Source organism: Lampetra planeri, chromosome 76 (assembly GCF_965212315.1).
Source record: "Lampetra planeri chromosome 76, kcLamPlan1.2.h2, whole genome shotgun sequence".
NCBI classification, from domain to species: Eukaryota; Metazoa; Chordata; class Hyperoartia; order Petromyzontiformes; family Petromyzontidae; genus Lampetra; species Lampetra planeri.
This window is the reverse complement of record NC_136181.1, coordinates 859,892-887,590: the sequence shown is the minus strand read 5'-3', so window position 1 is coordinate 887,590 and position 27,699 is coordinate 859,892. Positions and strand designations below refer to the sequence as shown.

General features: G+C 52.9%; 1 protein-coding gene across 3 annotated transcripts in view; it reads left to right on the top strand.

Moving 5' to 3' along the window:
• LOC144737983 (protein mono-ADP-ribosyltransferase PARP14-like) overlaps positions 1 to 27,699 on the top strand; it is a 124,663-nt gene that overhangs the window by 70,716 nt on the left and 26,248 nt on the right. For all 3 annotated transcript variants that reach the window (XM_078620904.1, XM_078620903.1, XM_078620905.1), the window contains 2 exons: positions 9,847 to 10,080; positions 21,155 to 21,376. In XM_078620904.1, the coding sequence (XP_078477030.1) occupies positions 9,847 to 10,080; positions 21,155 to 21,376 (456 nt within the window). The remainder of the gene's footprint in view (positions 1 to 9,846; positions 10,081 to 21,154; positions 21,377 to 27,699) is intronic.

Sequence of the window (27,699 nt, the reverse complement as noted above, 5' to 3'; positions counted from 1 at the left end):
CTCTGGTAACCCCACACCCATCCGGGGCCTCTCACCAGGGGTTACTTGGGAGGTTGTAAATATTTCGGCTAAAAACATTCCTCAGCTACAGTCACCATCCTCTATGATCCTGTGCTTACATCCGATTAGCGCGGTTGGCTACGTACGGTGAAAAATAAGTTTAACATACATATTACTGCACAAATAATCATAATTTTACTTTATATAGAATAATGTATGAAAATTCTCTAAAGGCTTAACCTTGCAAACTATATCTATTATATTGCTCTAAGGGTTATATTTATCATTGTTACTGCTGCGTACGCACGCTCCACCATCACTACCCAAACTAGCCCAAACCTGTGTCTGGAGGAAGGAGTAGGGCATAAATATGAAGGCCTGGGTCCTAAAGAGGTAGGAGTGGATCCTAAATAGGAAGGCCTGGATTATAAAGAGGAAGGGGCAAAGCCTAAATAGGGAAGGCCTGAGTCCTAAAGGGGTGGGGCCTAAAAGTTGAACTCCCCTATTGATCTCAGGATAATAAAAATAAAGCAAATACGTGCAGTGGGCAGCGTAGCTTTAGTGCCACAGATGGGGCCACAGGCCAATTAGTTATACAAAAAAATTGTACGAGAAATGTAGGTAACTCTGCATACTCTCCTCTACCATATTTTCTCCCACTCATTCACTTTGTTACGATGGGTACTGACTAGGGTTGTTTAAACGATAATTTGGTAAACTTTTGACCCTTTTCAGATTGAATTACTGGTTCCAAAATCAGAATCTTGTCATTATTTCCCGTGGAATTTTAGTAAAAATGAAGATACCGATTGACATGTGCAAACGTAAAAATAGTACGGTGGCCAAAACCGATGCATGGTTACATTTACTCTTGTTTAGCATTTAAAATGTTAAGTTCAACCATGCTTTTGCTTGCTTGCTTACTCAAGCCTCTGCTGGCAGAAGAGTCCTTTAGGACAATTTGGTCACCTCTTCTATGCTGTCCAGACATATTGGAAGACCTCACAAACACATACGACCTATCGTTCAACTAATTGGGATGAAACAATTGATACTGCTGGGCACACAGAGGCAATTAGCATGGTTGGCTATGTATGGTGCGAAATCAGTTCAACATTATTTAAAAGGCTTCCCCGGGAGATGTAATAAAACCAGTGTGCTCTCTGTATTGCAAGTGTAGTGTGCTAAACACTACACCATGGCAGGTCCAGTCGTTTCTCAGCTGAAAAGATCAAACTATTGTTTATTGCTGTAGATAGGTGCAGAAAAAACGGTAAAAGTTTCCTTTACATTTTTTTAGAAGTTGTTACTGTTAATAAAAATGGTTTTAACAATCCTAGTACTAATACCATGTGTCCCTCCCGTTAAGCTCACACTGTTTGTAACCCATCCAGTCACACAGACCAAGTTCATGCCTATCTAGAAAATATTCCTTGACAGTAAACCGCTTTGTCTTTAATGTAGTTTTAATCTTCAAGCTGGCAAACATTTGAAATTCCACAGATTTTAAAACATGTGTAGCGACATAGTCGCGTGTCACCGGGTGTGCAACTTACCGGGCCAAGGCACGCCACGCGACATACTGCCAGGGTGGGGTGCGTACGGTACCCGCCCTGTCAGGGTGGGGTGCGGACAGTACCTGCCCCAGGGCAAAGGGACCCCATGCCGGGGGATGAGCGGGACTCGGGAGCCCGAATAGGGACACGGGGCTGAGGGCGGGGCCCGGAGGGGAGAGAAGCAGTGTGGACTGCGGTGGAGACTCAACACCCGAGCCGGAAGAGACTCTACATGGGGACCCGGACTCGAGTAGGGGGGTAGTAGGACTTATGCGGTAGCGTGTGTTAGGTTAGCAAGGTCCGGTGGGTTACCACCTAGCTAACCGGGTGAAGGGGCCGTTACCCCTTTTGTGTGTTAGTAATACACGTGTTGTCTCCAATACTTGGCTGAGAGTGTATTTATACCCACTACACATGTAAGCATTCATTAGTGGTGTCACAAGTGAATAATTATTAATATATGCGTGATAAAAATATGCTTCTCCGTTCTTTTACAATGGCTTTATATATACAATTTAGATGTATTGTTAACTCGTAGTGTTATTCAAATTAGCGTATGCGTATTCCAGTTAATTTAGATTCGGGCAAATTATGAAATGCCCTGCTAGACACTACATGTGTCCTAAACTATGGTATCGCGCTGCGCACCACTCGCCTGGCAACAATGTTGCTCTACACCGAGTACCTTAATTCGAGAACCCTAGAGCCAAAGTGATTTATCCTTCCACTTGAATTATAGTTAACACATTCCTGCGGAGGGAGCTGGTAGTAACGTTGGGTTGCTCGGTCAATGGCCAGGGTCAACGGCGGCGTGGTGTATTCCGCAAAAATGCCCGACTGTGAGGGCGGGCACAAGCCGGTGTGAGTAGGTTACACGTTCCTTCGGAGTGGGCAGGTAGGAACTTGGTTGGACAGCGCGGCGTTCAGGGGGGGGGGGGCAGTTGGATGAGTGGGCATGTTTACTCCCCACCCTTCCCGACATCGTCAACCAATCGCGGCGTAGCTCGGTGTTCGGTGGGAAGGTGCATGGGTGGGCGGAATTCCGGATATGCACGACAGACAGACAAATAATCCCTGGTGGGCAGTGTGGTACTTGTTGTTCCTACCTGTATAACACTCTAGGTAACTAAGACTCACACACACATACACTCACTCTCACACTCCCAGACTCACACACACACTCTCTCACACTCTCAGACTCACACACTCACAGTCTCAGACTCATAAACACACACACACACACACACTCTCACACTCTCAGACACTCACACTCCCAGACTCACACACTCACAGCCTCAGACTCACACACACACTCACTCAACAACCGCCATTCGCCACTAAGTGGCGGTGACGTCACCACGACGCTTGTGCTAGGCCATGTGCACCCTGAGGCCACGTGAAGTGTCGAACGCCCGCTGGCAGGAGGTCACGGGGCAGACCCAGGTGCCACGGGTCGACTGACCGAGATGACCGAGATGACTGGCTGATGCACCACCTGTGCCCCCTACTGTGCCAACTTGCTGTGCTTTAGCCACCCGGCGCTCCGCTCGTTGTTGTGAGCGTCGCTCCTCCGCCCTCCGTTGTTGTTGGAGGGCGACTGCCTCCAACTGCCCAGTAGCGTCCTTCACGAGCCTCCTCCACTGAGGCCGATCTTGACACCGCTGGTACCAGTCATAGGCAAGTCCACTCAGCTCCACGTCCTCCTGTACCACATAACTCCATCTCTTCTCTAGCCCGTGCCGCGCCCGTTTAGCCCCCTGGATCCGGCCGAACAAAAGCTGTTTAGGCATGCGGTGGCTGGGCATGCGGGCTACATGACCCAGCCAACGCAGCCTTGCCTGCCGGAGGAGCTCACTGATGGGACTTTGCCCAGATCTTTCAAGGACTTGTGAGCTCCTCACACAATCCAGCCTGGTTAAACCCAGGATGGATCGTAGGCAGGCCAGCCTAAATGTTTCCAACCGGCGAAGATGCTCCACTAGGGGGGTCCACGTTTCGCAAGCGTAGAGAAGGGAGGGAATGACCGTGGCCGAGAAGACCTGAAGCTTCGTGCGGAGCGACAGACCAGGTAGCTTCCACACAGCGTTACGCAACCGATGAAAAGATATTGCCGCTCGACTGATTCGGAGTGAGACCTCTGCTGATAAACTGGAGCCGGTCATGAGCACACTGCCCAGGTATGGGAAACTCTCCACTCTCTCCACTACTGCCCCATCACCGATTGGGAGTTGTGGGGGTGGAGTGCCCGATGGTACAAAATACCCAGGCAGGTGCTTAGTTTTGGTGGGGCTGATGGTAAGGCCCCACCTCTTAGTGGCACACTCCAGTCTCAGCAGCAGCGTCTCCAACTCCTCTTCTGAATGAGCAGCTATTACCAAATCATCGGCATACATAACGTGGTTGACCAATAGTTGACCAATAGGGAGCCATCCCTTGATCGCACCCGGGCGTCGATCAGCCTCCCATTATATCTGTACCAAATGGTAATTCCCCCGGTACAATGTTCGAACGCTCACTGCGGAGGAGAGGCTGCCACTCCTCTGTCGGGAGCTGGACCGGTACCGCCTGGATCTCTGTGGCATTCAGGAGGTCCGGTGGACCGGTTCTGGCTCCTGCCACCATGAGGGGTGGACAGTCCTCTACTCGGGGCAGGAGACTGCCAAACAACAGGGTGTGGCTCTTCTTCTGAACAAAAGAATGAAGGGGGCGTGGGAGCGTGGCGGTGAGGTGTGGGAAGCTGTAAGCCCCAGGATACTTTGGGCTCGCCTTCCCATCAACCAGAGGCGAGGAGTGGTGGTCGTGGTTACTTATGCCCCCACCGAAGACGAACATCCGTGGAGGGATGCAGGCAAAGCCGATGAGTCGGACGCTTTCTATGACCTCCTGTCACAGGTGCTGGCTAAAGTGGCCACTCGGGACAGAGTCATCTTGTTGGGTGACTTCAATGCCCGAGTTGGTCATGATGCTGGCACCTGGTCTGGAGTGATTGGAAGGCATGGGCCAGATCAGCTCAATAATAACGGTAGGAGGCTGCTAGATTTTTGTGCAGCCCATGGGCTTGTAATTACCAACACGCTCTTCCGGCATCGGCGCATCCACACAACATCATGGATGCATGCCGGGTCCAAGCAAGAACATCTGCTGGACTACATAGTGACGGACCAGCGGATGCGAGCCCATGTCCTTGACACCAGGACCTACCGTGGAGCTGATCTGCCCTCTGACCATCGACTAGTCATCTGTAAGATGCGCCTGCCATTCTTCCACTCCGGTGGTGGGTGTACACCCAGGATCCCATTCCAACCAAAAGTGGCCTGGTCTAAGTTAGCTGATGAAAGTTGCAAGCGAGAATTTCATCATCGCTTGCAGCTGGGGTTGGCATCGTCCCCCACTCCACCTGATGTCGAGGGTAAATGGGCGAGGTTTAAGACTGTGACTCATGCAGCTGCAATGGCTGCTTTGGGTACGTGGTCCAGACCTCCCCGGGAACCCTGGCTGACGGAGGAGGTGTTCAGGTTAATTGAGAAAAAGCGACAGGCCCACTCTCTTCGCCTACAGCATCCCACGTCAGAGAATGAGGAGGTTTACCGCAGTCTTCGCTCGGAGGTTCGGAGAGCCGTGATGCGCTGCAAGGATGGGTGGTGGTCGCGGGTTGCTGAGGAGATGGAGTCTGCCTCAGTAGCCCGCGATCACAAATCACTATTTAACTCCATCAAAAAAGTAACCTGTAGCGCCACACCTATTACCATCATTAGAGGAAAAAACGGTGATCCAATCTCCGACCCCCAGGAACAGGTTTGCAGATTTGCTGAGCATTTCTGTGAGGTCCTGGGGGAGGGAAAATCTCTCAGCCAGGAAAACATCATGGCACAAAGTGGGGATAACCCTGCTGAGGCTGCGGTGCCTCAAATATTGGAAGAGGTCACCCCCTGTGAGTGGCTGGCTGAGGTACCAGCTGTTGAGGAAGTACTGAGGGCGATCCGGAGTCTGAGACCAGGGAAGGCACCGGGCAGAGATGATCTCCCAAGCGAAATGCTGAGGGAGGGTGGCGTTTGTGCACAGACTGCCCTATATGACATCATAACAACAGTCTGGACCACTGGACGGGTTCCGCAGGACTGGAAGGATGCCCTGGTGGTCCCCCTCTTTAAGAAGGGGGACCGTACCGACTGTAACAACTACAGGGGCATCTCACTCCTCAGTGTGCCGGGTAAGGTCCTGGCAAGGATTATTCAACATCGCCTTGCTAGGCATGCTGAGGAGAGGCTTGCGGAGCCCCAATGCGGTTTCAGGAAAGGGCGGTCCTGCACAGATGCCATATTTTCTGTCCGTTTGCTACAGCAGAGGTGTAGGGAATTCCAAAAAGACCTACATCTCTGCTTTATTGACCTGGTCAAGGCCTATGATACCATCAGTAGGACTGGGCTCTGGGTTGTTCTTCGTGCTTTCGGAGTCCCTGACCCTCTGCTCACGATCATTAAGGACCTTCATGATGGTGAGCGGGCCCGGGTAAAACTACGTGGCCGGGGGTCGGAGCCTTTCCCTGTACACCTTGGGGTGCGACAGGGATGTCCTCTGGCTCCCACATTATTTAACATCTATTTCGACTGCGTAGTTCGTGAAGCCTTCACACACTCACTCTCACACTCTCAGACACACAGACACACACTCACGCTCACACTCTCAGACTCACACACACAGACTCTCACTCTCACACTCTCAGACTCACACACACATACATTCACCCTCAAACTCTCAGACTCACACACACAGACTCACTCTCACACTCTCAGACACACACACTCACTCTCAGACTCACACGCTCACACCCTCAAACTCCCACAAACATACACTCAATCTCACACACTCAGACCCACACACACATACACTCAAGTTCAAGTTCATTTATTAGGTATATCCCTGTGAGCCATTCGGCTCTTGAATCGGGTGCAACCACAATAAACAAAAACATGAACAAGAAAAATCTTAAAGTGAATATGTGACTAAGTGCAAACAGAAAATCCAAGAAAAGACAGCAAAATATTGCAGAAAAAACACCGTACACCAACGCTGTGTGCAAAAATCCAAGTGGGATGCAAGTCAAACAACAACAACCACAAGGCAACTTAGATTAAGGCCATAAGTCTTACTCCGTACTACAACAAACAAACATGGCCAAACCAAAAACTTTTCGAAATCACCAAAATAAAGCCATGAAAGCAATGAAACAGTGATCATATGAACTGTGACGGAATTTTCACAATAAACGACAAACAACATGTACTAACCAAACTCTGCAGCCATAGCTGGCTGCATTAGTCACTCACCCTCACACTCTCAGACTCACACACACACACTCACCCTCACACTGTCAGACTCACACACTCACTCTCACACTCAGACTCACACACACTCACTCTCACACTCTCAGACTCACACACTCTCACACTCAGACTCACACACACACGCTCACACTCTCAGACTCACACACACACTCATCCTCACTCTTTCAGACTCACACACACACTCACACTCTCAGACTCACACACACTCACTCTCAGACTCACACACACATACACTCACTCTCAGACTCACACACACACTCTCACATTCTCCAACTTACACACACTCACACTCACTCATTCAGACTCACACAAACACACTCACACTCTCACACACACATACACTCACTCTCAGACTCACACACACACACTCACTCTCACACTCTCAGCCTCACACACACTCACACACACATACATTCACTCTCATACTCTCAGATTCACACACACATACACTCACTCTCACACTCTCAGACTCACACACTCACACTTTCAGACTCACACACACACACTCAGACTCACACTCACTCTCACACTCTCAGACTCACGCACACACACTCTCAGACTCTCACACAGATACAACAACCGCCATTCGCCACTAAGTGGCGGTGACGTCACCACGACGCTTGTGCCAGGCCATGTGTACATTGAGGCCACGTGAAGTGTCGAACTCCCGTTGGCAGGAGGTCACGGGGCAGACCCAGGTGCCGACTGACCGAGATGCCCGAGATGACTGGCTGATGCACCACCTGTGCCCCCTACTGTGCCAACTTGCTGAGCTTTAGCTACCCGGCGCTCCGCTCGTTGTTGTGAGCGTCGCTCCTCCGCCCTCCGTTGTTGTTGGAGGGCGACTGCCTCCAACTGCCCAGTAGCGTCCTTCACGAGCCTCCTCCACAGAGGCTGATCTTGACACCGCTGGTACCATTCATCGGCAAGTCCACTCAGCTCCACGTCCTCCTGTACCACATCAATCCATCTCTTCTCTAGCCCGTGCCGTGCCCATTTAGCCCCCTCGATCCGGCCGAACAAAAGCTGTTTAGGAATGCGGTGGCTGGGCATGCGGGCTACATGACCCAGCCAATGCAGCCTTGCCTGCCGGAGGAGCTCACCGATGGGACTTTGCCCAGACACAGATACACTCACTCTCAGACTCACACACACATACACTCACTCTTAGACTCACACATACTCACTCTCGCACTCTCATACTCACACACACATACACTCACTCTCAGACTCGTACACACACACTCAGCGCGGCGTTCAGGGGGGGGGGGCAGTTGGATGAGTGGGCATGATTACCCTTTTCCCCACCCTCCCCGACATCGTCAACCAATCGCGGCGTTGCTCGGTGTTCGGTGGGGAGGGGATTGCATGAGTGGGCGTGTTTACACCCCACCTCTACCAATGGCGGCCCCGCTCGGCGTTTGGGGTGGGAGGGGGGGTTGGATGATTGGGCGTGTTTACCTTTTCCCCACCCTCTCCGACATCAATCAATCGTGGCCCTGCTCGGCGGTCGGTGGGATGGGGGGGTGCATGGGTGGGCTGCATTCCGGTGCACGACAGACACATAATCCCTGGTGGGCAGTGTGGAACCTGTTGTTCCTACCTGTAAAACGTTGAGTTTTATAAGGGCACCACGGGGTGACCAGCCCCTCCCCACCAAGCCCCTCCCCACCCTCCCCACCCAGCCCCTCCCCACCCTCCCCACCCAGCCCCTCCCCACCCTCCCCACCCAGCCCCTCCCCACCCTCCCCTCTCCACGCAGCCCCACCCTCCCCACCACTGGCCCCTCCCCACCCTACCCTCCCAACCAAGCCCCTCCCTCCCCACCCTCCCCTCTCCACCCAGCCCCACCCACCCCTCCCATATTTGGAATGCACGACGGACAGAATAATCCCCCGTGGGCTGGTTTAACCAGGAGGTTACTACCAGTATCAACTTCAAGTACTATATTAATATCATCAAACTCATGGTCGTCCATAGCTACATCACCTTGGGTTCCTCAAATAGCTCCCCACACCAGGAAACTAAACTTAAAAAAATATGTTTACCAGGTAAGGTCCACTGAGTGATATAGCGTCTTTTTCAGAAGCGACATAGCTTTCACAAATGATTGCTCAACGAAGTGGCTGATCATGTGGAAATTTATATCAGTCAGATACCCTTAAATGCATGTTTCTAAAATATGGAGTGAAAAAAAACAGAAGATCCGGAGGAAAATCCACATGACCATGGGGAGAGAGACACGCACACTCCAAATATACAGCAGGCGTCGTGGTCGGGATCGAACCCACGACCTCCTATATACCAGTTGAGGTAGTTAACATCTCGCCACCATGGCACCCCAGAAACCGATTGCACCCATCCTCGGTGAGATCACACCCCTCAAAATCACGTGGCCCAATCTACAACCGTATTCGCTGTTATATATTGCACCTTTGATTGTGCTGTTTTGGGCATTTGGCCCTCTGCTCAGCACCTGTGGTAAATTGATGCACAGTATGTTCTCCTATAACGTGTAGTTTTCATAATGCTAATTGTATATCACGATGATTGTATTAAGGAGCACATTTTTTTTAACACGGATGCGAATTTGATATAAGGCGATCGAGTAAACGGAACTACGTTACGCAAAAAGGAATACGCGGTTGTAGTGGCTGCCTCGGTGTAGCATCATTTCACAAGGCATTGAATGTTGCTGGATGCTTCTAGATGCTTTCCACGCTTCTCAGTCTTTGTTCAGCCTGCATACATATGTCATGTGTTATCACGTACTGATATTTACCCTATATTATATATTATAATGTGATTTTTGCATAACGCGGTGTTGTTCATGAACGCAATTACTACCACGTTCCAAGAGAAGAGACTGGAAACACTATAGGAGTATAAGAAGCTCTGTGATAATATTAATTTACTCATTAGTGAACTGAGCATGTTCTGAACAGGCGGACGTGATCGTGAACACCGTCTCCAAAGACCTCGACTTGTCAAAAGGAGCCGTTTCTGGTGCCCTCCTCAAAAAGGCTGGGCCACTCCTGCAAACTCTCACCAATGAAATTTCTCAAAAAAAGTCAGTGATAGATGGAGACATCATCACGGTCAAAATCAGCAAATGCAACCTGTCTTGCAAGGAGGTCTACCACACCGTCTGCTGTCAATGGAACGCACAGGGCAAAAAGGTAAATTCTTGACATCAGTGATCACATGAAAACTGCATACAGTGAAATATTTTCCTTTATTTGTTACCTTCGTGGAACGAGATGTTTCCATCTTAACACGTAGTAGGTTTTCATCGGCATACATAACGTGGTTGAGCAATAGGGAGCCATCCCTTGACCGCACCCGGGCATCGATCAGCCTCCCATTGTATCTGTAGCAGATGGGAATTCTTCCGGTACAGGCATTGAAGGCTCGACGAACTACGTGGCCCAATGTGGGAGCCAGAGGACATCCCTGTTGCACCCCAAGGTGTAAAGGGAATGGCTCTGACTCATGGCCACGTAGTTAAGACGCGGGGCCGCTCACCATCATGAAGGTCCTTAAGGATGGTGATAAGTGGGTTCGGGACTCGGAAAGCACGAAGAGCAACCCAGAGGCCAGGCCTACTGATGGTATCATAGGCCTTGAGCAGGTCAATAAAGCACACACATGGACTAAGATGCATACATGGACCTACAGACACGCAAAGAAATGGAGTTACACTGACTAACATGGAGGCATGCACACACAGCGACTAACACACACGCACATGGACTGACACACACAAACACATCGACTTACAGACACACACACATATGGACTCACACACACATAGACATGTACTTGAGATACGCACACATGGAATTACACACACATATCGACGTACACACATACAGCGACTCACACACATACATAGAGTGACACACACATTGCCGTACACACACATACACATGTGGACTGAAACACAAAGATAACTTTTTGGAACAATCTTATTAGTCCCGATATGTGTGTTGTGTGCGTGTGTCTTCTTTGATCAATTCTTTGCGTAAATCAGACGCCGAGGTTGGGCATTCCTTGTACCAAAAATTTAGTTTGTTTCCTGAGGAACGGTGAGTGTGTGAGGGTGGGCGTATCATACAAACGGCTTCGTTGCTCCCTGTATCGCTCCAGGGCGTTGTCTGCAGCTGTTTGTCCGCTGCTGGATGACGAGTCAGCACGACGCTCGCCGTCGTGGTGTGCGATGATTGTGTCATCAAATAGCGCACGCAGCTCGTCCGCTGCTGGCGCTCCTCACTCTTGTCTTGGTCCCAGCTGGTGCTTGTCGGTGTGTGTGTGAGTCGAACCCACGGCGCTCTCGCTAGCGCTGACACTCTTGCTCACCGGCGGCTGGTCAGGCTCTTTCCACTGCTCCGTGTTCTCTCCTTGATCGTGCAGCTGCCAGCTTCACCCGGACACCCGACCTTACTTCAGGGCTGCGCTGGCTCAGGCTTTTTTCTCCTGCTGGATGAGCTGAGTCGGCATGACACTTGTAGCTTGTCCACTGGCAGCTGACACACTTTGCTCGGTGGCGCTCGGTGGCGCTGCTGCGTGCTGGCTTGGTTGATGCTTGGCGCTTTCCGCCCTTTCTCGACGTTGATTGCCTGACGTTGCTCGTCTGTCTTCTTGGTTCTTTCGGTAAAGTCACGTAGAAGGGAAGTAATAAAATAATAAAAATAAAACGTAATAAAATAATTCTCACGACGTTTCGGCCATAATGCAAGCAGCCGTCCTCAGGTGAAAACCAGGTCTGTCGAGGCGACAGCGTCTGAATGAAACAGCACACGTGCTTGGAGCATATATATAAGCTGGGTTGGAAGGGGGGGAAAGGGCGCCTTGACAAAAGAATTTGCATATCAACAGGAATTTAGCATATTTATGGAAATGCAGGTATGTGATTAGTACTACTTATGCCCGAGCATTATGCAGGATTAGCAGCATCAAAGGGAGGGGATATGGGAAATGCAGGTAAGTGATTAATACTACTTATGTCCGTGCATCATGCAGGATTAGCAGCATCAAAGGGAGGGGATATGGGAAATGCAGGTATGTGATTAGTACTACTTATGCCCGTGCATTATGCAGGATTAGCAGCATCAAAGGGAGGGGATAGGGGTAGCATTAATAAAGGGAAGAAGTGTTAATAGTATGTGGCTACGTCGTGATAATCATTTTATTATGTTTTATTTTTATTATTTTATTACTTCCCTTCTACGTGACTTTACCGAAAGAACCAAGAAGATGAATCCCTGCATACATTCCCCCAGAATCTCATTAGAAAGCCCCCCCTCCCTTTCTTTTCTTTGTTTTTTTTATTACCCTTTATGGCTCACCTCCGGCTCTCTGGTCCCGAGTGTGAAAGGCGGCTGCTCATGAGGGGAGGGTTTTGCATCACCCCCTTTTGCTCCAAGCGACCCCGCGATTGATTATTAAAAATATATTGGCAGAAATATTCTTAATATAATTTTTTTGGAAAAAGGCCTATATATATACAACAAGGTGGAGGGTGAGGAAAGAGGGGCAAGCCTCCAATTGCAACTGCTTCTAAGGGCTTTCAGAGTGAGCAAAGCTGTGCTGCGTCAACAGCATGGGCGGGGCAGCCAGCGCAAATGTAGGAGACAATGGGGGGATGGAGGGGGCAGAGACAGGAGGAGAGGGGTAGAGATAGAGGTGGAGCTGAAGGCGAGGGCGCAGTCCAAGTGTCTTCGACAATTGGGGGAGGAAGAGGGTAGAGATAGGGGGAGAGAGGGGGGTGTAGGGGGAGAGAGGGGGATAAAAATGGGGGGGAGGGGAATTGCACCTCGCTACACCCATCCACACTGCTGACGGTAGAGGTTGACAAGAAAACACAAATTCAGTCATGACCCAAGTGGTTGATGACATGTTTCCAATGATTGCTGAGTTTAAAAGTGTCGTCTTGGTTGAAATTGTGTCTGTGTCTGTATATATGGATGGCTTCGTGAACAAATCTTTGTTGATAGCCAGTCGGCTTGCAAAGTACCATCGTCTTATAGAAATCAATTTCATGTGAGCCAGCCGCATTAAAGTAATGATTAGCTACGGCAGAAGTATTGGTCCTGCCGTGTTTCAAATCTGCCTTTTGTTCACGAACACGGTCCGAGACATGTCGTTTAGTTTCCACAATGTAACTGCTGCCGCAGATGCAGCTTAGTTTGTACACGCCGGGATATTGCATGTCAGGAATCTTGTCCTTGCTTCTCAAAATCTACGTGACTTTACCGAAAGAACCAAGAATATAAGATGGGATCAGATCACAAATTTTATGTGTAGTGGTGGTGTTGACGTGCGCCGACTGTGACAGGGATGGATCACGGGGCGGCGCGGGGTGCGGGGTTGGGCACGCGTTGTGGGCGTGGTGTGGACGCGCGCGCCGGGAGTGACAGATGACGGGGCGGCGCGGCATGGGTGGTGAGGCACGCTGAGATGTGGGAAAACAGGATCGTAGCCAGCGCCCAGTGATTGGTCGAATAAGATGGGTGCTCGCAGCGACGTCCGCAGGTGGGGTATAAAGGGGGACGCGCGAGAGCACTCGGGGAGAAGTTACCCAGTTGAAGACCAGAAGACGGAGCTGAAGACCTAGTGCCCCGAGACCCCTAGTCCCGCCGTCCTTGTGGGGACCGGGGCCCTGTGTGGCTCGGAGGCGAGACTGTGGGACCCAGGGTCCGACGCCCACGTGGGTCGGGCTGGGGACCCACAGTCAAGACGGACACCCCGGGCAGGGAGTGTCCCGAGTAGCTCAGAGGCGTTAGTCGCCGAGTAGCTAAGTGGGTGTTGGTCACCCGAGTAGCTCAGTGGGCGTTAGTCGCCAGGGTAGCTAAGTGGGTGGTTGTCACCCGAGATACTAAGTGGGTGGTTGTCACCCGAGATACTAAGTGGGTGTTTGTCACCCGAGATACAAAGTAGGTGTTAGTCACCTGTGAACGAGTTTGGTAAAATAAAGAGTGTGTTACCCGTGAAGTCGTCTCCCGCCGAGTTACTACATTACAACTGGCGTCAGAAGTAAACCTGTCTTCAAGAAGTATGGACACGAGGAAGACTACCCGTACCCACGAGCGAGGTCGGGACGACGACGGCGTACCGGGGACACCAACCTCGGGAGGAGAGGACGAGGAGTTGCCGCCGATGCAGCACTTCGCGGTGATGGCCGACGCTCCGCTTGCCTCCGACACCAGCCTCCAAGACGCGCACTCCCGGTTGGCGGAGTTGCTACTCGCCGCCGCCGCTGTCTTGGCGGACATCTCCGTTCCGGCGAGCGGAAAAACGGCTGCGGGGTTGGCGGAGAAGGCGACGTTGGAGGGATCCCGCCAACAGGCGCTTCGCGCCAAAAGTCTGGAAGTTGCCGCCGTTATTGAGGAGCCGCCATCGATTGGCGGGAAACACGGACACCACGTGGCCGGAGACCTCCGCTCAGCGCAGCCCACGTCATCAGCGCGCGCCGGAGCTCTCCATTTTGCGCCTGACAACCGAGCCGACATTTTACACAACTACAGCGGAGCGCGGGAAAATCTCCCCGACGTCGACGACGATCGGGTCCTCCAGCAAAGATTGCCCGCGCTGTCGGCGTTCAAGGCGGATGGGGGCGACTTGGGAGCCTTCCAACGAAGGTTCCTCGCTCATCAGGAGATGTCGGGGTGGTCCGACACCACTGCCCTGCGTGCGTTGCCAGCGATGCTCGACGACGACGCGCTTGCAGCCTTCACATCTGCTGCAAGGTCGTCCCGCTCTACGCTCCAGGCCGCACTACACCTGATGGCGAAGGTGTTCGGACCGCCCTCCACGTGTCGCCACCAGTTCTACGATCGGCGGAAGGTGGCTGGAGAAACGACGCTCGCCTATCGCACGGCACTGCTCGCCTTGGCGGACGCAGCTTTTCCCCGCATGGATAAGGAGGGGAAGGACGCCATGGTGACGGAGCAGCTGCTGGCGTTGGCCCACGAGTTGGGGGTCCCCATCAATGTGGCGGACGAGATGGATATCTGCTCCCTGGCGATCGCCACGAGCATTCACGCGTACGAGGTCCTCAAACGCAAGCCGGGGGTCGTCTGCAAATGGGCGGGGAACGCGGCACTGGCCGCCACGATCGCCGAACCTCGGCCAGCTGCGGATCAGGAGCAGGCCTTCGCTGCATCGCGTCCGGGGGAGTGGAGAACGGGAGGTCGTTCGCCCACACGTTCATCCCGCAAGCTGGAGCAACCGAAACCTACGACGTCCCTCGTCGTCTGCTACAACTGCGGCCTTCGGGGTCACGTCGCAGCCGGGTGCCGGGCCCCGCGTCAGCGCGCCACAGGACCACGTCGGGACGACGACCAGGCCCACAAGTCATCCCAACAAAACCTGGCAAATCGCGGCACCTCACACGTTCGGTCCACAAACACGGCACATTCGGGTCGCCGCTTGGCGGTGGGGGGTTCGCGGCTGGGTGCCGGGGGTTCACTTCGGCGTGGGGGGTCCGTACACGGCCCGCAAGCAGTCGAGTGGTCCGAATTGGCCCACAGGATAGTGGCTGCGTCGGCCGGGTCGTCCGTGGTAACGGGGTTTATTGACGGGGTTGAGGTCCGGGTGCTTGTGGACACGGGTGCGTCGGCCACTATCATCTCGGACCTTATTTATAACATTCTTCCCGTCCAAAGTGGACCCCTTCTGCCAGTAGACGTGCCATTTTATGCGGCGAATGGGGGATCCCTGGGGATCATCGGCCAGATTCGGGCGACTATTTGCATTGGTGACATCAAATTGGCGGGCCCTATTTTTGTATCATCATCGCTGGCCGTTCCCTGTTTGCTAGGTACGGACTTTTTGTCCAAAATGCCCATCAAAATTCTTATAGATCAGGCCTGCATTGAGCTTCCGTCAGGTCGGCGGGTTGCGTTCTTGTCGAGCCCTACCAAAATACGCACGGTTTGTGCGACGGTGCAGGCGCTGGCAACTCACACTGTACGGGTGCCCCCGGGATCGCAAATGTTGGTACCCCTTCGGTTGAGGAAACCACTCGAGGTGGGTGCGGAGGCACAGGGGGTGCTGTTGGGGCCGTCTAACAGGGCCAGAAGGGGCCTCGACTTAGCGGTTGCTCAAACCATGGTGAGAGGGGACAGTGAGCCGTTCGTAATGGTCCTGAATACGGGCTCGCGGCCGGCCGTAATTGCGCAGGGAACGGTGCTGGCTCACGCTGCGCCGCTACCCGTTGAGGAACGGCTCGTGGCTCAAGCAGATTTCACTGTCGAGTCGCATCCTCCAAGTGATGAGGGGACTGAGTGGTTGGACTCGTTGTGTGCCGGTTCTGCTAACTTGTCCATGGTGCAATTGGGAGCATTGAGGGGTTTGCTACTCGAGTTTGCTGACGTGTTCAGCAAACATAAGTACGATATCGGCTGCACTGACCTGTTGCGCCACCACATAGCTACAGGGGACGCGGCCCCTATTCGTCAGAATCCCTTCCGGCTCAGCCCAGCCGAGAAGGAGCATGTGCAATCGGCGGTTAATGATATGTTGGCGGCCGATATCATTTCGCCCTCTTCTAGTCCGTGGGGTGCTCCTATTGTCCTAGTAAAAAAACAGGACGGGTCCTTGCGGTTTTGTGTCGATTTCCGCCGCTTAAACAAAATCTCGATGGCGGATGCGTATCCGCTCCCCAGGATGGATGAGTCGCTGGATGCCTTGGCGGGAGCACAGTTTTTTTCCACACTCGATCTGCTTTCCGGATTTTGGCAATTGCCACTCGATAACGAGTCTAAACCTAAAACCGCTTTCCGGACACCTGGTGGCCTATTTGAATTCAACCGTTTGCCCATGGGCTTACATTCCGCTCCCGCCACGTTCCAGAGACTCATGGAATTGGTTTTGTCGGGCCTCCAATGGGATACCTGTTTGATTTATCTCGACGATATCATCGTCTTCAGTCGGACTTTTGAGGAGCACCTCCAGCGACTGAGAGCGGTGTTCCTCAGGATGCGTTCCGCTAAGCTTAAATTTAAACCGGCTAAATGTTTTCTGCTTCGGGAATCGGTCAGGTATTTGGGCCACATCGTGAGTCGTTCAGGGATCTCGACGGACCCTGCTAAGACGCACTGCGTCAGCTCATGGCCAACGCCAACCTCGGTCACGGAGGTTCGCAGTTTCATTGGTTTCGCCTCCTATTACCGTCGTTTTGTCAAGCAGTTTGCCACCATAGCCAGGCCCCTGCACGCTTTGATGGCTAAGGGTGTGCGGTTTCACTGGGGGGCGGAAGAGGAGGCTGCGTTCTGCTCCCTTCGTGACGCCTTGGTGCAGGCTCCCCCCTTGTGTTACCCCGATTTCACACAACCGTTTTTGCTTGACACAGATGCCAGCAACACGGGTATCGGGGGGGTGCTCTCACAGGTGGTCGGGGGGGTTGAACGGGTGGTCGCCCACGGTAGTAGAGTTCTTTCCCTCGCCGAACAACGCTATTGCGTAACTCGTCGTGAATTGTTAGCGATTGTGTTTTTTACACAGCAATTCAGGCCGTATCTTTACGGCCGTCATTTTACGGTCCGTACGGACCATGCGGCTCTACAATACGCTATGCGCGTGGCACAGCCATCGGGCCAATTGTCCCGATGGTTGGAGGTCCTTCAGGACTACCAATTCACGACGATTTACCGCAAGGGATTGCGACACTCAAATGCGGACGCCTTGTCGCGGTTGCCACCGTGCACGGACTGCACATGTTTGTTGGGATCGGCGCGGTGCAAACCCCCGGTCGCCGGCACCCCGGGAGTTGCGCTCGCCGCCACTGACACCCCGGGAGTCGATGCCCCCACGGGGAGGGATTCGCTGTTGTCATTGCCCCTCATTGAGTGGGGCCGTCTCCAAATGTCCGACAGCTCCCTACTTACGCTACGTCGAAAAGTTGGCGCTCCCGAGGTAGGGGATGCGCGGGTTGGTTCCTGGGTGTGCAGACAGGGCCTTTTGATGAAGTGGGACAACATGTCCCGGCGTCACGTGCTCGTTGTGCCTGTTGCTATGCGGGGTAGGGTCGTTCTGGCAGCTCATGAACGGCTCATGCATCTGGGTTTTCACAAAACGCTCGCCCTAATCCAGCGAGACTATTATTGGCCGGGGATGGGTAACGACGTGGCGAATATTCTTAAGGGATGCGTAGGGTGCGCCAAAAGAAAACCGCCACCATTGGCAGCTAATCCACCGCTGCAATCCATTCAAGTTTCGCGCATAAACGAATTGGTTGCGTTGGACATCTTGGGGCCCTTTCCTGCTACACCAAGGGGAAATAGGTTCCTGCTGGTTGGCGTAGAATACTTCACCCGATGGCCCATGGCATGGCCACTCGCCAACCAGTCGGCTGCAGCGGTGGCGGACGCCTTCGTCCAGGGTTATGTTTTGGACAAAGGCGCCCCCGAACGCTTGCTGACGGATCAAGGAAAGAATTTTTCGAGCGTTTTGTTGCGCGAGGTGTGCGACCTGTTGGGTACAAAGAAAGTGCGTACTTCCCCCTACCACCCGCAGACTGACGGGATGGTTGAGCATCTGAACAGGACGATTACGTCTATGTTGTGCCAACAGGTCTGCGACGATCAGGTTGATTGGGACTTACAGGTGCCGGGGGTACTCGCGGCCTATCGAATGGCCCCTCATGCGGCGACGGGGTTTTCCCCATTTTTTCTTATGTATGGGCGGGAGGCCGATCCGGCCATGGACGTCCAACTGGGGATTTCCCAGCCACGTGCAAAATCTAAATTGGCAGACCACATCAAATTTAATATCGCCAAATTGACTGAAGTGCGGGAGGCGGCGCGGTTTAATTCGCGGTCTCGGCAAATCGCGAACGAGAGATTGCATGGGCGGAGGGTGCATACGCATGATTGGAAACCAGGCGATAAGGCCTGGCTGCATTGTCCACATGCACCATTGGCTACGTCCCCCAAGTTGTTGAGACCTTGGAGGGGACCGGTGGAAATTGTGCGGGTTGCACGACCCCAGAGTATACAGATTAAATGGGAAAAACGGCGTTGGTACGTGCACCCCTCCCGACTGAAGCCCTATGCGGCACCGTGTGACCCCGTTCTGTGCCGTAACGACCGGGCGTGTGATGTGACCGTCGACTCGGGGAGGGAGGTGTCGCAGGCTGATCCTCACGTGTCTCCACCTGACCCACCCCCAGGTGCCTCAGGCTTGGCGGCTGCTGACCGTCGGGAACCTGAAACCCGCGGCAAGCACGGGTCCTCGATGCCTGGCCGAGGTCTTCCTGATCTGCCGGCACCACCGGACGTTCAACCGCGTCTGGTGCCGTACGACGGACCGGCAAGGAGGACTCGGGCTAGGGCACAACAATTTTCGTGACGACATTTTTTTCTCGACACCGAGCTCGCCCGGTGTTCCCCTCTGCCGGGGTAATGTCCCGTTGTAGGGACGCTCGAAAAGAATGGGACGCTGCACGAGTCGAGAAGGAAAAAAAAAAAAAAAATTTCCATTTATTTTTCTTTCTGCGTACACATTGCTATTGTCACTCGCCGGATTGTATATATTGTTCTATTGTCGCGGTGGCATTGGTTGATGGTTGCGGATGGTAGTGTTCGCGTCGTGTTGTGTTGTTGCGTTAGTTGTTGTTCTTGTTGTTGTGTTGTGTTACGGGGCACACAGGGGGGTTTGTATATTTTTATAGCAGCCGGGTCGGCTGCGAGCTATGTGGTAGGGGGTGATGTAGTGGTGGTGTTGACGTGCGCCGACTGTGACAGTGATGGATCACGGGGCGGCGCGGGGTGCGGGGTTGGGCACGCGTTGTGGGCGTGGTGTGGACGCGCGCGCCGGGAGTGACAGATGACGGGGCGGCGCGGCGTGGGTGGTGAGGCACGCTGAGATGTGGGAAAACAGGATCGTAGCCAGCGCCCAGTGATTGGTCGAATAAGATGGGTGCTCGCAGCGACGTCCGCAGGTGGGGTATAAAGGGGGACGCGCGAGAGCACTCGGGGAGAAGTTACCCAGTTGAAGACCAGAAGACGGAGCTGAAGACCTAGTGCCCCGAGACCCCTAGTCCCGCCGTCCTTGTGGGGACCGGGGCCCTGTGTGGCTCGGAGGCGAGACTGTGGGACCCAGGGTCCGACGCCCACGTGGGTCGGGCTGGGGACCCACAGTCAAGACGGACACCCCGGGCAGGGAGTGTCCCGAGTAGCTCAGAGGCGTTAGTCGCCGAGTAGCTAAGTGGGTGTTGGTCACCCTAGTAGCTCAGTGGGCGTTAGTCGCCAGGGTAGCTAAGTGGGTGGTTGTCACCCGAGATACTAAGTGGGTGGTTGTCACCCGAGATACTAAGTGGGTGTTTGTCACCCGAGATACAAAGTAGGTGTTAGTCACCTGTGAACGAGTTTGGTAAAATAAAGAGTGTGTTACCCGTGAAGTCGTCTCCCGCCGAGTTACTACATTACATATGCACTGTGTTAAATCGGACCTGGATTTTGTGTTTGTTCAAGATTTTGGAAATATTTTTTTTCTGCTATGCAAGGCAAGGTGATGGTTTTGATTGGATCTTCAGATGGCTCCTTCCTCACGGTTGGGGTGATGGCTTTGCGGATTGTGTCGTCAGAATATCCATTTGCCTTGAGAGCCTTGTGTACGTGTTTGAGTTCACTGGTCAGGTGTTCATGGTCGGAGATACGTTACAAAATATTTTAACGTCAGAACTTAAAACGTTAAGAGTTGTTAATGACATTTTCCCTATATGGTAGAACCCCTCTTAACGACCACCCCTGTTAACAACTAATCGCTTAACAACGGGTCTTCATAGAACCCAATGTGTTTGCTTAGCGACCATTCCCCTGTTAACGATGGGCTTACACCGAGCATGCAACCGCCAAATTTGGCCAATCGGCGAGCTCTAAAGTGATCTGACCGGACCTCGGCCAATCAGCGATGTCCATTCTTGGGCATTGGAAGCATTGTTCAATTCAGTGTCTGCTGTGCTTTGAAGTGAAAACATCTACTCGCTTAACGTCTAAATCACTTAACGACCAGTATCATAGAACCAATTACCGTTGTTAAGAGAGGTTCTACAGTATTATATATCTGTTAAGTCTTTGACCTAAAATGATTCCCATTTCTGTATTGCTTCTCAAAATCTAAAAACGCTAAGCTAATTTGACGTAATCCTTCCCGTTTCAAATAATTGAATGTGATGCACAACATTGTCACGTGCCTTTTTTTTGTTAAGCCAAAGTACAGTTTGTTTTACTTATGGTTTTGCCTTCTTAGACTCTCGAGCATATCCTGGAAAGTTGCTTCAAGAAGGCCGACGCGTCGAACTATGCCACCATGGCCATCCCGGCCATTGGCACGGGCAACTTGAACTATCCGAAAAACGTCACGGCCGAAATATTTTTCAAGGAAATGAAACGCTTCAGTAAACGCAACCCCAAGTCGCCGCTGAAGGACATCAGCATTGTGGTGTATGGACAGGACACGGACACCTTCGAAGTGAGAGTGCAACCCACAGTTACATGCTTGCACAATGTAGACCAATGTATAATTATTAACGTGGGCAATCAGATTCGTGGTGTACGGACAAGACTATGACACCTTCAAAATGGGCGCGGAACCCACAGATAAATTCTGCACCTTAAAGGCCAATTCTCTTAATGTATTCCGATGGAGTCACAGAATAGTATTGGCCTTTACAGGCACGCCGCGTGATGTAACTTGCTGTGATGTCACGGAGCATTGTGAAGTCACAGCAGATGTACATGTGACCTCTGAGCCAGTGGTTCTCAATGGGGGTGGTACACGGAGCCCTGGGGGTACACGGGAATGTCCCAGGGGGCACGTAGTTATTTATAAATGTGAGAAATGATATGGTACGTGAAAGTCTTTACATATATACTCCACTATACACTCCTATACATTACACTATACACACGACTATGATACACTACTATACATACACTACACTATACACTACCTAACACCACCAGTGGTTCTCAACTGGGGGTACGCGGACCCTTGGGGGTATGTGACAATGTCCCATGGAGGTACGTGGGGTGCATTTATAAATGTGTGAAATTATGTAATCCGTAAGAGTCATTTGTGAATAATCATGTATGAATCTGCCAATATAAATAACTACGATGACATTTAAATCCATATGGTAACCTAGAACGATATAAAATACCTTTCTTAACTCACTGATAGTAAACAATGTGATCCATAATAGAGGTTTTTGGGTTAGATCGCGTAAATATATAAATGTGTTGTTAAAACCCGCCACCACCCGACACAGCCAACTAGTAAAGTATACAATGTGGTTTACAAGAAAAATCAGCGAGCACGAATACATTACATCACGCATGCAGAGCGTTCGTTGAATTGTTTTCATTCGCTTGCATTTGTAATAATTCTCCGGAGACGGATTCGGAATCGGTCTTCTTTATTTTCACTTCACGGTACACTTGTTCCCACACGCTCCGTTGCTGGCAGACAACGGAGAGCGGCAGACTCCCACAACTCCCACCGCGCACGTGGCACCCGGAGCCCCGTTCGCGCGTGGCTCTCACCCCGTTCAGTTCCCCGTCTCCTCTCGATCATCCCTCTCTCCTCCCTCTTAATCCCTTCGTCACGTGGTCCCCCCAGCCAATCCTCCATGGGCAATCTCGACCGTTCTCGATGGTTCCCTGTCACTCCCGGGACCACGCCTCTTATCCGGATCCCCATTAGCTGGGGCCCCAATGGCTGGGCCAATCACCCCTGATGACATGCCGTGATCACGCCGGCCCCACGCTCCCTATCTCGACCCTTATTGGCTACAAGCAGGACCGGCAAGCCAATCCCCCACGTGAACCCACTATAGCTGTTATTACATCACCCCCCCCCCCCCCCCCGGTGAAAAAAAGTAGCCGTCTCGGCTGGGAAAGGGTGATAAACCAATTCCGAACACATTATTAGGGCACCAAGGTGCATTTAACGATACGAGGGTGAACCGGCGTCCCTGCGCCCAACAACATTTAAAAAAAAGTCACCCATACAACAAGAATCACCACATACATTAGGGCACCCCTGCAGCGCAGTAACAACAGGGAAATAAACGAACGATCACACGTTAACGAAACGGAAGAGATTTCGACCGCGTACGCGACGCGGGACCCCCTCCGCTTCCAGCGCATGATCCCCTTGCTTCCGGATGGACAGGAGGTGGTAGGCTCGAAGAAGAAGTAGGTTGTTGATGCTCGGTCACGTCCAGGGCAGGTCTCATTGGAGGGGGGGCGGCTGGGGCCGCCTCAGCCCTCAGAACCTGTTCATCTGTAGGAGGCACAACACAGTCCCCCTTGGGATCAATGGATGTGACAATCGGCGTGGTCGGCTCGACGGAACCCGGCAGGTCAACTAGTGGGGATGAAGGGCCGACACGCGCGTCAACATAGGGTTTAAGCCGTGAGGAGTGGACATACCACCGCCGATTTTCGTACTGAACACGGATACTCTGCAAGTTCCGAACATCCACTAGTGTCACAGGCCCTCGCCACGGCCTGTGCAGCTTGGGGGATGTGCCCGCCGGTACCTGGGGGCAGTGGAGCCACGCCCGGTCCCCCACTGACCAAGACATGTGAGTATGCGATTGACGCGCATAACGTTCGTTCCTTGCCTGAGCACGGGCCGTCGCACACCGGGCAGCCTCTCGCGCCTCCGTCACTCGTTCAAGCGAGTCACGCACGTGGTCAGGCAAGGAACGGGACGGTCGCTTACTCGGCTCACCCAATTGCACATCGATGGGTGGAACATTTTCACGGCCATACATCAAAAAGAATGGTGAGTATCCCGTGGACGTGTGTGGAACCATGCGGTAAGCCGCTAAGACGCCTGGTATGTGCAGGTCCCAATCGGTTTGCTTTTCACTGACCGTGTGACAAAGCATAGCCGAGAGGGTGCGGTTGAATCGTTCCACCATACCATCTGTTTGTGGGTGGTAAGGAGAAGTGCGAATTTTCTTCGTACCCAACGCGTCACAAACTTCCTTAAGCAATTTGGAAGAGAAATTCCGCCCTTGATCTGTGAGCAGCCTCTCAGGTGCCCCCTTGTCCATGACATACCCGTTCAAGAAAGCGTCGGTAATGGATGCTGCCGTCTGGTCGGGCAGAGGCCAGGCCATCGGCCATCGAGAAAAATATTCCACCCCGACGAGAAGGTATTTATTGCCCCTCGCCGACGGGGGAAACGGGCCCAGAATATCGAGAGCAACCAATTCGTTAATGCGGGACACCTCAATGGAACGTAACGGTGGTACATAGGGGTTCCGAGGCGGCTTCCTCTTTGCACAGTCCTGGCATGAGCGAATAAAGTCCTTGACGTCTGCCGTCATACCGGCCCAAAAGAAATCCTTCTGCAGCGCGGCCAAAGTCTTTTGGACACCGAGGTGCATCAACTTATCAGCGTGCAGAGCACGAAGCAGGTCGTAGCGAAGCGAAGTAGGCACCACCAAGCGTGGTCGGTCAGACAACCCGTCAGTACACATTAACAATCCCGACTTGCCTCGGAACATCTGCCATTTCCAACCCGCCAATTGAGATTTTTGTTTCCCTATCAATTTCCGTAGCGGAGACAGCGAGGCATCAGCCTCCTGCTCACGTAGCCAGACCGCGTGTGGTAGCCGTAAGATATCATCCGTGTCCACCGACCCTTGCTGGTCGTCCTCCTTCGCTTTCGCCCCTGCATCCTCATCCGCTATCGCCCCCATAACCGGACAAGGCGAGGTGGCTGGTGCCGCACAGCGGTGCGTGCCCGTCAGGCAAGTGCACTGAGGAAGGGGCGGCAGCCGTGAGAGCGCGTCAGCGTTCGTGTGACGGGTCCCCTTCCTGTATGTAATATCAAAGGAAAATTCCTGTAGCGATTTCAACCACCTAGCCAGTTGGCCTGACGGTTGATCTAATTTCAAGGAGTATTGTAAAGCCGCATGATCTGAGCGAACTAGGAATTTCCGTCCATACAGGTACGGCCGGTACAATCGGACAAAGTGAACAATTGCCAAAAGTTCCCGTCTTGTCACACAATAGCGTGTTTCCGCAGGGGACAAAACCCGGATGCCGTACGCCACTACTCGCTCTACCCCGTCCTTACGTTGCGACAAAACGGCCCCAATGCCGATATCACTAGCATCCGTATCGAGGATGAACGGCTGTGAGAAATCTGGGTAATCCAGCGTTGGCGCCGTGGCGAGGTGGTCCCGAAGTGCCATAAAATATTTTTCCTCTTCCGCTCCCCATTTAAACCTTTGATTTTTGCCAGTCAGAACGTGTAATGGCTTTGCCAACGTCGCAAAATTTTTAACGAAGCGGCGATAATAGGAAGCGAACCCAATAAACCGCCGAACATCTCCCACCGAAGTGGGTGTGGGCCACTCTCGTACACATTTCGTTTTCAGAGGGTCAGTGGATACGCCGTCCGAACTGACAATATGACCCAAGTAACGGACAGAGTGTTGCAGAAGGTGGCATTTTTTAGGTTTAAATTTAAGGTCAGCCGTACGCATTCTTTGAAAAACCGCCTCTAGACGTTGGAGGTGTTCTTCGAACGTGCGGCTGAAAACAATTATATCGTCAAGATATATGAGGCACGTTTCCCACTGCAGTCCCGTCAACACCAATTCCATGAGCCGCTGAAACGTCGCCGGTGCCGCATTCAAGCCCATAGGCAACCAATTAAATTCAAAGAGACCTTGCGGCGTGCGGAACGCCGTTTTCGCCTTCGACTCATCGTCGAGGGGAAGCTGCCAGAACCCCGAGGACAGGTCAAGGGTGGAAAAAAACTTAGCACCCGATAAAGCGTCCAACGAATCATCCATCCTCGGTAAGGGGTATGCATCTGCCACCGAAACTTTGTTTAACCGGCGGAAATCAACACAAAATCTTGTACCACCATCTTTCTTCTTTACCAGAACGACGGGCGCGGCCCAAGGGCTGTTGGACGGCGAAATGATGTCCGCCGCCAACAATTCATTTACCGCTCCGCGCACGTGATCCCTTTCCGCCGGGCTCATGCGATGAGGGTGCATACAGATGGGAGGCGTCGCACCGGTGTCAATATGGTGCGACAAAAACGACGTGCGGCCGAGGTCCAAATCATTTTTACTGAAAACATCAGTGTACTGTATCAATAATGAACGCAGGGCGTTCCTTTGTTCGTTCGACAAGGAAGAATTTTCTCCGCACAAATCAGCGATCCAACATTCTTGAGAGCGATCGTGTGGGGGCCTACCAGCGGGCATTCGTGCGCGCGGCGCTGCGTTGCAAGAGGCGAAGTCGGTAGTGGCGTGAGCCAACACCGACCCCTCCGGAACAATAACGCGGTCAGGTCCCCCATTTAACACCTGTATAAAAGGTGCTTGACCCGGTCGCACGATCGTTTGTGCCGCCGCTAAAGAAAATGATTTAGATGCCGAATTCGATGGGGATAGCAGCACGCCTTCTGCACCCTTCCCCATTCGAAGGGGTTTACGATAACGCAACGGTATTAGCATCTGTGCTCCCGGTGGTACTTCTACCGTAGCAGCAACAACGGCAGTAACTGCGTTACTTGCAGGCGCGCTGGCCAGCAAGGAAGGCAGGAACGCCATTCGACGACCCCCCGGCATTTCCAAACAGTCCTGGTCGACTCGTATTTTCAGCGTCATCCGACGCAGGAAATCAGTACCGAGTAAGCATGGAACAGCTAGCGAGCGAGAGATCAATACAGGTCCTGCGGCGGTAATATTCCCGATAGTGATGCTCACATCTGCCTGGCCACAGATACCCATGCTTCCCCCATTCGCGGCGACACACGCATCATTAACCTTACGTATCTGCGACGCAGGGATGGACAACAAATGAAAAATAACATCAGAAATGATGGTGGCCGACGCGCCCGTGTCCACCAAGATGCGCACATCAACGCCGTCGATGGTACCGCGTACCGTCGACGAGCCCGAAGCCGCAGCTACAACCCTGCGAGCCAATTTTTTCCACTGCGTAGCAGAGCGCGTAACTGTAGCTGGGGAAGTAAATTTTTCCTGAGGAGTGTGAGAATGAGTGCGAATGGATGGGTGATGTGACAGGACCTGCCGGGTGTCCGATGTGTGCCGACTCGCCCGAGGTTGTTGCGGCTCCGCAGTAGGTGGAGGAGATGGAGGTCCCCTCGTCGGAGGAGGCGACAGTAGAGGTCGACAGCGGCAGTCACGGGCGAAATGGCCCCGTCTGCCGCACTTGAAGCACGCCGCCGACGTCGGCCGGTGGTCGGACGACCCGGCCCTTGCACGCGGACGGCCCATGTAGTTGCCACGCTGGTCGCGCAGCCGCCGTCCCGGAATCCCGTGCGAAACAGAAGCAGCCAGCATGTCGTCGTCGCCCGAGTCGTCGGAGCAGTGGACCACCAGTCGTGGAGACCACCCCAAAGGTGGCCCGTCCATCTCTGGTTTCCCCGTCCACGCCGCCATCTGGTCCCAACGCCTGATATTCAATTTTGCGTCCAGGCAGCGCGCCACCCATCGCGATGTAAGTGGTTCGTGGCCGCAAACTGGCAGCAAAATCTTGAGTTCCTGAGCCAACTCCAGCATACGGGAGAGGATGAGAGGATCCAAATGGTCGGCTGTCGCGTCGGGGTAGGCAGCCATGGCCAGCGCCATCAACGCCCCACGATAGGCCAACGGCGATTCCTCCGATGCTCGGCGACGTAACATAAATTTTCTGGTGGCCGACGTCGGTGGGTCAAAGAATTCCGCCATCTCCGCGAACGCGTCCCGCAGTGTCTTCTTCTTGGCCGCCGGGATGGAACGGAAGACC